This window comes from Cebus imitator, unplaced genomic scaffold, assembly GCF_001604975.1.
Source record: "Cebus imitator isolate Cc_AM_T3 unplaced genomic scaffold, Cebus_imitator-1.0 Scaffold376, whole genome shotgun sequence".
In the NCBI taxonomy this organism is placed as follows: domain Eukaryota; kingdom Metazoa; phylum Chordata; class Mammalia; order Primates; family Cebidae; genus Cebus; species Cebus imitator.
Genome location: NW_016107691.1, coordinates 2,223,660 through 2,238,108, shown reverse-complemented (window position 1 = coordinate 2,238,108; position 14,449 = coordinate 2,223,660). Strand labels below are relative to the sequence as shown.

At 42.5% G+C, this 14,449-nt stretch overlaps 1 protein-coding gene across 2 annotated transcripts in view; it reads left to right on the top strand.

The window, feature by feature from the left end:
* The first annotated feature begins 12,421 nt into the window (after nt 1-12,421).
* OCRL (OCRL inositol polyphosphate-5-phosphatase) overlaps nt 12,422-14,449 on the top strand; it is a 55,716-nt gene continuing 53,688 nt past the window's right edge. The window contains exons 1-2 of one of the 2 annotated variants that reach the window (XM_017507532.2): nt 12,422-12,690; nt 12,972-13,042. In XM_017507532.2, coding sequence (XP_017363021.2) covers nt 12,652-12,690; nt 12,972-13,042 — 110 coding nt within the window. In that variant the 5' untranslated portion in view covers nt 12,422-12,651. Of the gene's footprint in view, nt 12,691-12,962; nt 13,043-14,449 lie in introns of both variants that reach the window. The other variant, XM_037731032.1, reaches the window with a different exon arrangement.

Sequence of the window (14,449 nt, the reverse complement as noted above, 5' to 3'; positions counted from 1 at the left end):
CCTCCTGAGTAGCTGGGATTACAGGCACGCGCCACCATGCCCAGCTAATGTTTTGTATTTTTAGTAGAGGCAGGGTTTCACCATGTTGACCAGGATGGTCTCGATCTCTTGACCTCGTGATCCACCCGTTTCGGCCTCCGAAAGTGCTGAGATTACAGGCTTGAGCCACCGCGCCTGGCGATTTTTCTACTTTTAAACAGTTTTGCAAAACTACCTCAGGAAAAAAATTAAAGAAATTTCTTTTTCTTTTTCTTTTTTTTGAAACAGACTCTCACTCCATTGCCAGGCGCCAGGCTGGAGTGTGGTGGCGTGATCTCAGCTCACTGCAACGTCCACCTCCCGGGTTCCAGCAGTTCTTCTGCCTCAGGCTCCTGAGTAGCTGGGACTACAGGCGCACGCCACCACGCCCATCTAATTTTTGTATTTTTAGTAGAGATGGGGTTTCACCATGTTGGCCAGGATGGTCTCAATCTCTTGACCTCGTGATCCGCCCGCCTCAGCCTCCCAAAGTGCTGGGATTACAGGCGTGAGCCACCGCGCCCAGCCAAAGAGATTTTCTTAAATGCTCCCAACCCTGAAATTCTACACACCGATATATGCCCTAACACATGAAACATATGCTCAATAATCTGAATTGGGTTTGCTAAAGGCACAATGTTTTTTTCACTATTTAATAAATTTTATTTCTATTTAAATAAGTCAGAGTTAGTTTCTATTATATGCAAGTAAAAATTCTGTTGGGTGCACACATTACCGTTGATTTCCATGTATTTACTGTGTAGGTAAAGGCACAATATTATCCATGGCAATATTATTAGAGGCAGAATAGTACAATTATTACCAGCTTTGGCTGTATAGTCAGAAAGACTTGGAGTTCAGATTCTACCAAATTGTTTAACCTTTATATCCTCCAATTTGCATCTGTAAAATGGGTATAATAATACCTAATTCAACGTGATTTTATGAGGATTTAATGATATATATAATTAAATGATATATATCATTAAATCCTCATAAAATCACGTTGAATATATTTATATGCATTCAACCCATATAGATATATCTATCTATCTATCTATAGATAGATAGATAGATAGATAGATATCATTTGACATGGTCCCAGCATATAACAGATACTCAGTGGATGGTAGTTAACAAAAAGAAAAAGGCAGGGTGATGCTTTGAGCTTTACACTGAGGCAAGGAAAACACCAGAATATGAGAAAGTAAGTCTGAAAGTCAGTGCTAAACTAAAATAGGAATAAGGTGGAAGTGCTGTTTCCCAAATTCATTTTCTCTGTTCATTATCATTTATCCGGGTCAGCAATTTGGCGTAGTTATACTTCCCCAAAGGTAAGTTCCGAAGAAAGGCAATAATGAGGGAAAAGAGGGTTAGGCCACTTCCCTACTTAGACTGTGACTTCCTTGAGGACAGAAGCCATACTGTATTCATCTTTGTTTAAAAGGCAGTAGGAGGGAAGGCAGTTCAGGGACCTGCTCCCTAGCCACATGGTGCCCTCCCCACTCCACACATACCCTTCAGCTTCTATGTTGCCATCTTGTGGTTTCTCCCATTTTTCTTCCTTCAATCTTGCCCCAGGTGTCCGTTCTTGCCAGATTTCACATGCATAATAATACATTTATGTAGCATTTTTCAGGGCTCTCCCCTACCTTACTCATTGCATGTAGAACAAGATACCGAAAGACAATGATGACTCCACAAAAAAAAAAAAAAAAAAAAAAAAAAAGGATTGGGTCCTTGTCCTGGGCCTAGACCAGTGGTTTTCAAACTTTAGCACATCAGCATCATCTGGAGGGATTGTTAAAGCACAGATGGGGCCGGGCACGGTGGCTCACACCTGTAATCCCAGCTCTTTGGGAGGCTGAGGCAGGCAGATCACTTGAGGTCAGGAGTTCAAGACCAGCCTGGCCAACATGGTGAAACCCTGTCTCTAACAAGGATACAAAAATTAGCCAGGTGTGGTGACTCATGCCTGTAGTCCCAGCTACTCAGGAGGCTGAGGCACAAGAATCGCTTGAACCTGGGAGGCGGAGGCTGCAGCAAGCCGAGATCACGCCGCTGCACTCCAGCCTGGGCAGCAGAGAAAGGCTCTGTCTCAAAAAATAAATTAATTAATTAAATAAAATAAGCAGAGATGGCTGGCCCCCCTCCCAGAGTTTTTGAATTGATAAATTTGGAGTGGGACTAAGAATTTGTCTATCTCACAAGTTCCCCACTGATGCTGATGCTGATGCCATTGGTCCAAGGACCACACTTTGAGAACTAGTGACCTAGAACAGCGACCAGCAAGCTTTTTCTTTGAAGGGCGAGGTAGGAAGTGTTTGAGGCTTTACAGATTGTAAGGACTTTGTCACAACCACTAAACTCTGCTGTTGTAATATGAAAGCAGCCATAGACTATAGGTAACCACATGAGCATGGCTGGGTTCCAATAAAACTGTTTTCATGGACGCTGGAATTTGAATTTCATATAATTAATTTTTTTTTTTTTTTTGAGACAGAGTCTTGCTCTGTTGCCAGGCTGGAGTGCAGTGGTGCAATCTTGGCTCACTGCAACCTCTGCCTCCCAGGTTCAAGCGATTCTCCTGCCTCAGCCTCCCGAGTAGCTGGGACTACAGGCACGCACCACCACACTCAGCTAATTTTTGTATTTTTAGTAGAGACAGGGTTTCACTATGTGCACCAGGATGGTCTGGATCTCTTGACCTTGTGAGCCACCCACCTCGGCTTCCCAAAGTGCTGGGATTACAGGCGTGAGCCACGCGCCCAGCTAATAGTATTATTCTTCTTAACAATTTAAAATGTAAAAACATTCTTAGTTCAAGGACCACACAAAAATGGGCTTCAGGCTGTGTTTGCTGAGCCTTGCCTGAAAGAGACTCATTCTCTGTGGAAGACAAACACAAGTGGGCTAAAGAAGACTTAACAAAGCAATTAATATATGAGAATGTGTTTAACCTCAATAGTCATCAGGGAAATGCAAATTAAAACCACAATGAGCCTGGACATAGTGGCTCACGCCTGTATCCCCAGCACTTTGGGAGGCCAAGGCGGGTGTGTTGCCTGAGCCCTGGAGTTCGAGACCAGCGTAGGCAACATGGCAAAATCCTGTCTCTACAAAAATAAAAAATAAATTACTCTGGCATGGTGGCATGCACCTCTAGTCCCAGCTACTCAGGAGTCTGAGCCAGGAGGATCACATAACCCTGGGAGGTCGAGGCTACAGTGATTCACGGTCATGCCACTGCACTCCAGCCTGGGGTGACAGAGCAAGACCCTGTCTCAAAACAAAAACCAATGAGCTACTGCTGCACATCCATTAGAATGGCTAGAAATTTTTTAAGACTGATGATAGCAAGAGTTTGTGAGGATGGGGAATATCATATAGTGCAAGTGAAAATGTAAATTATACAACCACTTTGGAAACCAGTTTGGCAGTATTCACTAGAGTTGAACTCATATGTACCGTTTGTGATAGCGATATGGAAATGTGCCACCTAGATTCTGCTTCAAGGAAGAGCATTCTACCCAGATATGCAGGGGAGGTACAGTCAGTAGATAGTCTCCAGCTTTCAGCTCCTTGAGACTCTGCCTTAGCTGCAGAGGGCCACTTCGCCCGAGGTCATACTCTTCCTAAGGTGACCATTTCAGCCTGACACAGAACACACTAATGGGCTCTACTTGTTCCAAAGCTCAGTGCCAAGTTAGCTCAAGCTTTGTCAGCCTTGTATGATAGTTCATCTCTCCTGCCCAATACCACTGCTTCTACCTTTCTTCCACTGGTATTGATCCCTAATAAACATCTTGCACCCAACATTCCATCTGAGCTTTTGTTTCTAGAGAGCCGAACCTGTGACATCTTTCACCCAGTAATTCCACTAGGATACTACACCCCAGAGGTAATCATTCATATGTGCTCCAAAAACCATGTACAAGAATGTTCTAGGCTGGGTGCAGTGGCTCAAGCCTGTAATCCTAGCACTCTGGAAAGCCAACGTAGGTGGATCACCTGAGGTCAGGAGTTTGAGACCAGCCTGACCAACATGGTGAAAACCTGTCTCTACCAAAAATACAAAAATTAGCTGAGTGTGAGGGCACATGCCTATACTCTTAACTACTCGGGAGGCTGAGGCAGGAGAATTGCTTGAACCTGGGAGGCAGAGGTTGCAGTGAGCCGAGATTGAGCCAGTGCACTCCAGTCTGGGTGACAGAGGGATACTCTGTCTCAAAAAAAAAAAAAAAAAAAAAAAAAAAAGAATGCTCTTATCAGCTTTTGTTTGTAATAGCCAAATGCTGGAAACCACCTAATGTTCATGAACAACAGGGTGAATGAATTCTGATACAGTCGCACAATAGAATATTGTACATCAGTGAAACCAAAGGGTGTCTATAAACGACCACAAGCATGACATACTATTGTGTGAAATGAGCAAGATGTAAAGAATACATACCATACAATGCCCATTCATATAAAGTTCAAAAGCAGGCAAACATTTTAATGACTGTATTCATAAATGATAAAACTATAAAGAAAATCAAGGAAATGATTATCACAGAACTCAAGATAGTGGTTATGTCCAGGGATGACCTTCAAAAATTTTAATGACCACTATGGCATGGACTTTGACCACTTGAAACAGACAGAACCTTTTATACCTCGCCAGGGAATGCTGGCTCAATACTCCCCTTGGTTTAATTCAGGGTGAAAGAAGGAGTGATCAGAGAAAGGGACCCGTTTTGGGTGCCCAGCCCAGAAGTGAATTTGGAAGCTGGAGTCCTGCACTGTTTGCACTTTCAAAGTGCTAACAATGTTCAATTATTTAACCTGGGTAGAGATTACATGAACATTCACTTTATAATTATTTGTTAAATTGTGCATATATACTTTATGCACATTAAAACAAGAAAAATTAGACGCACCATAGAAAAACATAAAGAAGTACTTTATAAATGTTTCTTTCAAAACGTGACTGTAAAGCACTGAGGAGATGGTGCTGCGTAGCGATAAGAATGATCAGAGCTCATCATGTGCTTGTTCATTCTGTAACAATATTGTACAAAACAGACCTTGAAAAGTTTCAAGAACTTCCCTAAGAGGCACACAGAGACACTGTTATTCAGAAGAGGGAGCATTCCTTTCCAGCTGAGAGGTAACGGGAAAAAAGCTTCAAAGGAGAAGGAAAAGCTTCATTTGAGGTGAGCATTGAAGAATAGAGGATTCAAGCAGGTACCGTTGCAGAGGAGGTTGGGGAAGAGATGTAGCATTTAGCACTGAGATGGAGTGAAGAACAAGTGGCATGCGATCGAGAAATTTAATAGTTAAACTGGTTAGAGCAAAACTTTCCAATTTGTTTTGTTGCTTAACACACAGGATAATTCTAAATCACTCATTATTTTCCCGCAGGGGACAGTTATACATTCCACAGTTACCTATCGAAATGCTACTTTGCTAGGTACTAGGTGCTAGGTATAGAGCCATAAGCAAGACAGACAAAGTTCTAGAGCTTACGCTGCTTATGTCTGGATTTTACGCCTTTCTAGAAGCATCATTCTTTCTGACAGCAGAAAACAATCCTCCACTTCAACTCAGTCAATTCATATTTAAACTCAATCAGATTTAGGATTCACCCCCTCCCTCCTTCACAGCCCACTTGTTGATTTTGAACTCCAGAGTTTATGCAAGACAGAAATAACAGTGGTGGTGGGTAGGCGGAATCCATTTCTCCGGTTCTTGGTATATTCTGCACTGGCCTTCCCCAAGATGTGCAGTTATCCTGTCTTCCATCCCTGCTGCCATCCATTAAGGTAGCCAATTGCCCATCAGGCCTTTAATGACATCGTCTCTACTTCTCCCCAGTGGGGCTTCTTCTCATCATGACCACAAGATTCCAGCTTCCACATTCTCTTGTGGGCTGGGTGTGATGGCTGATACCTGTAATCCCAGCACTTTGGGGGGCCAAGGGAGGGTGGATCACTTGAGCCCAGAAGTTCAAGACTAGCCTGGGCAACATGGCAAGACTCTGTCTATTAATTTTTTTTTAATTAGCTAGACGTGGTGGTGAACATCGGTAGTCCCAGCTACTCAGGAGGCTGAGGCAGGAGGATGACTTGAGCTCAGGAGTTCAAGGCTGCAGTGAGCTATGATTATGCTACTGCATTCCAGCCTGGGCAACAAAGTGAGACTGCCTCTAAATAAACAAAAGCATTATCTTACTTTCCTGCCCTACTCCTTCTTCTCAGTTCTGAGGCTCTTGTCACCTCAGTTCTCAGGTGGAGGCATGGGTTGACGAACGTAACACACCTTTCTCAACAGAGACTCTTTCCAAATCTTCCTGCCTTGCACCCTGGAATAAGACTTAAAATGATAACCTAAAAACCAAGGCTATATTCTCCCCTTCCTTTGTGAGACCTGCATTGGAGATAGACCAGCCTCATGTCTCCCTGTCTGCCTCCAGAAGGGTCACATGATTGAGAGTATCAGGGAGCTCAAGCAGTCTTCAGAGATAATCCCACTGTGCCCATCACAGTATGGCTAAATGTTACTGGGCCTGGCAGCATTCACAAATAGACAAAAACCCTTTTCAAGACCTGAAATTGAAAGTATTGAATTTCGTGCTTTAAAAAATATCGACCTGCTTACTTTAATAATTTTTGCGTTTAGTTTCTAAATGATAATATTAGAGATCTTATCATTTGACTTTGCAGATGTGGATAATTTTTTATTCCTAATAAGTGAGAAAACAAATTGAATTTAGCCATAACCCAATTTTCTTTTTAAGGATTTCTGGAGTGCTTGAGAAATTTTTATGAGCTATATAAGAATTTTGATCAGATAAATGCAGCTTATGGGTCTGATGAGTGCCATCTTGGGAATTTTGGGAATTGTAATCATTTTTATGCTCTGTATTTCAACATTAGCATCTCATTGATTCTTTATGGATATATATTAAACAGCTTATGGATCATATTTTATAATTTAACACTCTATAAAGGTCAAGACCAAGATGGCATGCTAGCAGTGTTCAGCTAGATGATGGACGGAGTATTTGAGGCACGGGCACATCCATTTGATCGCCACCAACTGCTGCACATGTTCAAATCTGAAGGGAAATGATGAGCAGATCATAAAGTTTATAAAGAGTTTTCTTGGGAGATAACTCTGGAATCATGCATTCAGGACAGATCCTTGGAGGTTTAATGCCAGGCTGACCCCATATTCTTTCATTTCAGCATCTCTAATTTCTGAGAGGAAGAGGCAGGTGGGCCTGGGCAATGCCAACCTGCCTCTGGGATTCACTAAGCAGAAAGGAGAGCTTAGCCTTGGAGAATGAGATAGGGGTGGAGAATGAAGAGAATTAAGAAACTAGCCAGGATAGGAGTAAAGTAGCAAAGGGAAAGTGAGATTTAAAGGGAAAGAAGGGCCTGGAGGGCATTGTGTGCCAAAGGAGGCCAGGTTCTCCTGCTTGCTGTGCCTGCCACCATCTCATCAAGAGTGTAGGGGATAGACTGTGGCCCCAAGTAATGAGCCTTTCTCACCCTAAACTCTATAAGGAATTAAAGTAGACATAAATACTATAGAAATGCAAAACAGAAATATGTAAATAAAAATGAACTCTTTATGTTGCTCTGTATGGAAAGCCATACCCATAGCTGATTTGTGTATATGAAAAGGGAGGTTTTTCAACTAGTGTTGATTTAAAAATCAATGAATCATTTATGCCTCCACTGGGCCTGCCTTCCAGCCTCTGGCTGCTGACTCACCTATGCAAAATCTCCCTTCCCAGCCTCATCTATGTTAGGCAGGCCTGTTTTTGCCCTTGTAGGCCCTAAACGCTGTCGTTTGTGGAGGCTTTAGCCAGCATCATAATAAACATATTAAAATGCATCCGCATCCTGCATTAAACATTTATAGTTTCGCTATAAATTTTTGAAAATGCTTTGGTAATTTTGCTTTTGAAATTATTTGTCTGTGCATAACTAATTTAATTTACATGGTTGTGATTTCTTCTTCATAAGAATTATATGTACTTGGGAATTCTTGGGAAGTGAGAAGATCCAGCCTAAAAATCATCTTCAAATATAATGGGTTTTTAAATGCATACTAAATTTAACTGTTAATGAGCTTGATATACTGTTCTATTTTGTATGCCATTTAATTAAATTATTATTTTGAATTTGTCATTTTCATTTAGTATTTTGTAGCCTTTATTAAATTTTTTTTTTTAGAGATAGAGTCTTCTTCTGTTGCCGAGGCTGGAGTGCAGTGGCACAATCATAGCTCACTGCAGCCTTGAACTCTTGGGCTCAAGTGATCCTCCTGCTTCAGCCTCCCGAGTAGCCGGGTCTATAGGCACATGCCACCATACCCAGCTAATTTTATATTATTTATTTTTGTAGAGAGGGAGGTCTCGTTAGATTGCCCAGGCTTGTCTCAAGCTTCAAATGATCCTTCTGCCTTGGCCTCCTGAAGTGCTGGGATTACAGGTGTGAGCCACCGTGCTCAGCTCTAGTCTTTTTTTAAAGATCCTGTTTTTTAATTTTGTTTCTGAAAAAGCCTGGAAGTTCTAGACACTTAGTGATAGTTGCCTAATGGATAAAAGGCACTGAGCACCCATTGAATTTGTGTGTGTGTGTGTGTGTGTGTGTGTGTGAGAGAGAGAGAGAGAGTGTGTGTGTGTGTATCTGTGTACGTGCACGTGCATGCAGGTGGTCGTGGTGACGGTGGTAGTAGATTCATGTTTTCTTGAAGCCAGAGTTTCATTTATTTGAATTTTATTCAATTTTCTTTTAACTCTTTGCATTGGAAGCCACTTAATATGCAACCATCATTTCCCCGTGAGACTTCAGTTTTTAGTGTCCTCACCTCAATATATGTTAATTTCCGCACAACCTCTTATTCCTCACTTAACAAATATTTATTGAGTGCCCACAATGTGCAAGGTACCAGACTTGAAGGAAGAAATATCATACTTTTTCCCTAAGGCCAGTTCTGCCACCTCCATCTTGGATCTTTGTCCCTCTCAATTACTGAGGGATTTTGCTTGCAACGTTTCTGCCTCTCTTTTCCAGCATCTTTAAAGGCTTCCTCTTTGTTTGTTCCTTCCTCTTTGCTTTTTTAAAGTGGCTTCAGACTTTGTCTACAACCTCTGTTTGACCCTTCTAACTAATTTAATTAAAATTGTACTTTGCTCCTTTTTATTTCCAAACCTCTTCAATCTGTGGTGTCTTGTCTCAATTTTCTCACAATACAGCCTCTCCTCAATTCCCCATAATCTTGTTTATATCCTCACCACTTAATGAAACCAAACAATTATTGGTCTCCAGTGAACTCCTTGACACAGCCAAAGAAAGTTTCTTTGGTCCTCATTTTCTTGTCCTATTTTCAGTATTTGATACTGCTAACCCTCCCCTGCATATTCCTTCTTTATCTCTCGTTTTCATTCACTGCAAATGATTTTCAGTACAGGAAAGTAGATGGAATTACAGGACCAACATATGTACCCACCACCCAGTTCTATCAAATCTTGCAACATCACTTTTCAGATTCTGTTTCCAGAGATAAATATTACAGATATATTTGATATTCTCCATATGCCCCTCCCCAGTGTCAATCTTCTCCCTCCCTTAAATTTGGTGATCATGCCCTTTCACGTTTTATATACTATTACAGTACTACTTACCTATTTAGCCATAAGCAATAGATGATATTTTCAGACTTTAAATACACAGCATACTATACATGTTTTGCAATTTGCTTTTTGCTCAACATTATATTTTTGAAATTAAACTGTAACTACCTGTAGCTCAGATTCACTCATCAAGAACACGATTATTTATTCATTCACCTGCTGACATTTACTTGGCTTCCATTTTCTGATATTATGAATAATACTGCAATTAACATTATTTTATATGTCTCTACACTGGTAGAGTTTTGCCAGTGTCTATACCTAGAAATAGAATTTCTAGATTGATGGGTATTACCTTTATTAGATATCATCAAATTGTTCTTCACAGCAGTGCTACCAAGTTAAACTCCTTCTAGCCATAAATCAGAGTTCTACTGCTAGAACCTCAGCAACACTTAGGGTTGTCTGATTTTTTGAATTTTCATAAAACTGATGGTTGTGAAATGGTATCTCATGGTTTTACTTTTCAATTTCCCTGAATAGTATTAAAGTTAGGCATCCTTTCATGTCTTTATTGGCCATCTGGGTTTCCTTGACTATGAATTACTTACTCACATATTTTGTCAATTTTTCTATTAGATTTCTTTATTTCTTATTTATAGGAGTTCTTATATATCCTGGATACTAAGTCATTCATTCATTTAATCAATATTTTTCTAGCATCTACTTTGCTCCAAGAATGGTGCTAGGCACTGAGAATGCAGCTATGAGCAAAACAAACAAAAATCCTTGCACTCATGGAACTCAACATTCTAGTGGGTGAAGGTAAATGATCAATAATATGGATAAATAAAACAGAAATGGTGGAGAGTGGTACATAAGCAGGGAAGAGGGATGGGGAACATGTATGTATAGCAACGGAGAAGGGGATTGTTGAATTGTGATTTTCAATAAGGTGGTCTAGGAAGGCTTCCGTGAGAAAGTAACATTTGATCAAAGACCTGAGGGAGGTGAGAGTGCAGGCAGAGTGAACAGCAGGTGCAAAGGCTCTGAGGCAAGAGTGTGCCTGGGAAGTCCTAGGAACAGCAAGGAGTCAGTGTGACTAAGCAAGCTAGAGAGAGTGGTGGGAAATGGTGGGAAGAGAAGAAGTCAGAAAGGTGATGACAGCTTGTCCTTTTTGTTTGTTTTTTGAGACAAGGTCTTGCTCTGTCACCCTGCCTGGAGCGCAGTGGCGCCATCACGGCTCACTACAGCCGTGATCTTCCTGACTCAAAGGGACGCTCCCACCTCAGCCTCTAGAGTAGTTGGGATTGCAGGCGCTTGTCACCAAACCTGGCTAATTTTTATATTTTTTGTAGAGATACAGTTTTACCACGTTGCCCAGGCTGGTCTTGAACTCCTGGGCTCAAGTGATCCCCCTGCCTCAGCCTCCCAAAGTGCTGGGATTACAGGCATTAACCACGGTGCAGGCCAGTCTGTCTTTTAACTTGCTTATATTGCCTTGAGGTACAAATATTTTGAAATTTTATGTAGCTAAATATCTTATTCTTTGTAGCTATTTTATTTATGTAGCTATTTTATTTGGCTACATAAAATTCGTAAAAGAATTTTATGTAGCTAAATATCTCACTTCATATTCTAAGCTCATAAAGATACTCTTTTTTCTGAAAGTTATAATTTTGCTTTTCACATTTAGATCTTTTTTAAAAATTTTTTTTTAATTTTTTTTTTTCTTTTTTAAAGATGGGGTTTCACCATGATGGCCAGGCTGGTCTTGAACTCCTGACTTCAGGTGATCCACCCACCTCAGCCTCCCAAAGTGCTAGGATTACAGGCGTGAGCCACCGCGCCCAGCTCACATTTAGATCTTTTATCCACCTGGAATTGATTTTTCTTTTATGGTCTGAGGGAGGGGTCTAATTTTATAATTTTTCAGATGGGTTAGCAGTAGTCTTAGTACCACTTAGTGGCTGATCCATTCTTCCCCCACTGATTTGAAATGTCACACATACTGCATATCAACTTTCCATATATATGTGGGTCTGTTTGGGGGCTTTATATTCTGTTTCATTGGTTGTCTATCTCCACAGTATACTTTTAATTACTATAGACTTACAGTCTTGATATCTAATCTATTTTTATAGATTCTGGAGCAAATGAATAACACAATTGAAAAATTACTTTGGGAAAATATTTTCATGGCTGTCAACAGAGTAAACAGGTCAAAGCAGAGAGTAAAGTCAACAGGATTTATCTAGAGCAAAATGCAATAACCTAGATAGGCTATCACAAGGGCTTCAATAAAGTTATGGCTGTTTAAATAGAGAGAAAATAAAGAATCTAAAAGCAATTCCAAGTAAAATATCAACAGGGTGTGTTGACCGATTGGATATAGAGATTAGGAGGGGGAAGAAAATATATGGCTTTGAAGTGAAATGATAATCAGTTAGTTTTGTCACACAATGATGTGTTAATAATGGACTCTATTTGGTAAGAAGCGTGGGCCAGGGATATATATTTGGACATTGCCCAGTAAGAGGTGACCATGTAAATATACTGAATGATGTGGGTCGTATTGACACAACACGTTTGAGATTCCCCCATAGGTATGACTGTGTTTTGTTTTTGTGGCCATCTTCAAAGTCCTCAGAACAATTCTGATGTCACAGGTGGTGGCATTTAGAACCCATTCCTTGCTGGACGTGGTAGAGACGCCCCCAGTCCGTCGGGTCTCTCGCTGCAGTTCCGCAGGTTGGCCGCAGGGGGCGGAATCTGCGGCGGCCTGGAAAACTGGCGGGGGCGCGAGGCGCCGCTCTCTCTCGGGTCAGATTCTCGGCTCCCAGCTCCCCGCTCCCGGCTCCCGGCTCCCGGCGCCCGGCGCCTGGCGCGGAGCTGTTCCTCAAACGACACGCAGCCGAGGCGGCTGGGTTTGGGGACGCGGGAGCCAGTGTCGTCGGATCCGCTCGCAGTCCGCAGTCCGGCTGAGCCCGGAGGCCGCCTGGATGGATCCGCCGCTCCCGGTCGGAGCCCAGCCCCTTGCCGTATCCGCCGGAGAGAAGGGGGAGGGGAGGCCGCGCAAGGCCGGGGGTGGGGGTCGGGGGCCGGGGTCGGGGGCCCTGCAGAACTTGGCGGGCCGGGGCTGCCAGGAGGCTCAGAGGCCGAGCAGAGCGGGGGAGGGGGCCGGCGCTGGAGGTGCAGCAGGGCGGGGGAGGGCGGCCGGGGGGCGGGGCGGAAGACCCTTCCCCCCCAGCCCCGCAGCTGACCACCCCTCCCCACCGCGCTTCCAAAGGAGACCCTTGACTAGCGCCCGCATACTGTCGAGGGTATGGAGATGAAGGGTCCTCACCGGAAGCCCTGCGCCCTGACCCTAACCCAGAGGAACGGGCAATATGAGTAAGTAACCACCTGATTCCCACAGAGGAGGAGAGCCTGTCATTACCTCTCAACCCCAAACTGCGACGGGTCACCCACTCTCCTCGTATTGAGGCCTCGAGGGCAACAGGTTCAGGTTCAGGTCCAGGTGTGAAGTGCCAGTGCTCTCTAATCTCGGGGCTTCGTCCCCAACTTCCAAGCCTCTGGATTGTGCTTGGTAGTGTGGCTCGGTGGAAGGACTGAATGGGCAGGGAAGCAGGAGGCCTGGCTTTTTAGTTCCTGCCCCTGCAACTGACATGTGTTGTGTAATATTAGGCAAGTCAATAAAGCTTTCTGGGCCAAAGTTAACTCATCAGTTGAATAAAAATATTAACTGCCTTGCCTTATAAAGCCTTTGGAGTTTTAACTGGGGGAAAAATAAATGCGAGAGTGGTTTACAAAAAGTAAAAGTGCTATGGAAATGCTTCATTGTTAACATTACAGACTTGTCCGAACCCTATTCAGCTGGTTTCTCCAGTCTCCCCACCCTCTTATCCCACTTGCTTGAAGGCATATTCATTAATTCAGTAATGGTTTAGTGTCGGCCAGAAACTGCCTGACTTATTGACTTGACTGTTAGAAAGAAAAGGTGATGAAATGTGTAGAAACAGAAACGACAGTTGGTATTTTATCATTGTGTCACCTTCTACTCTGTCTTAGACATAGGAGCTCAGTAAATACTGTTGACTGATTGATCAAAAGATTATTTTGATAAGCTATCACCATAGCTGCTAACTTCACTCTGTTGTGACTAATGCCTCATCTCAAAAGTATCCATGGTGACCATTACATATCATAGGCTCCTATCCTTGTGTGCCCAAGACACCTCCCTTGGTTATTCACTGGCTTCTTGACATCATATTCCTTCCCAGTTTACAACTTGTTCACTTAAATCTTGCCATCTCCCAACATTGGGTTCTGCCTAAAACCAATTTTCTCAGTCCCCACTTTTAGATCCTCTATGTCTATACTGTCTGATTTACGAGGAAGAAATTCCCACTGGCCAAACCTGCTCTTCACTGAGACTACTGGTGCCATTCTAACTGGATGTCAACTAGTTCTGTGAAGTGGCTCCTTACTGGGTCCTGCTTAGTCAGCTCTATTGGGAAGTTCGTCAAACCCAGATTGCATCAAACCCTGGAAGACTAGTTTAATGAAACTAAACTAAATTCAGAATTTAATGAAACTAAATTCAACAGAAAAGTGGAATGTGACCTTGGGCAAACCAATAGAACTTTTGTGCCTTGGTTTCCTCTAATGTAGAAACAAAATTATGAAGACTGAATAGAATAGCTACATTGTTGAGATGACCACAGCCCAGGATCTGCTCCTTCGAATTAGTAGAGTTGGAACTCTATTGAGCTAATTAGGAAGTCTTTTTTTTTTTTT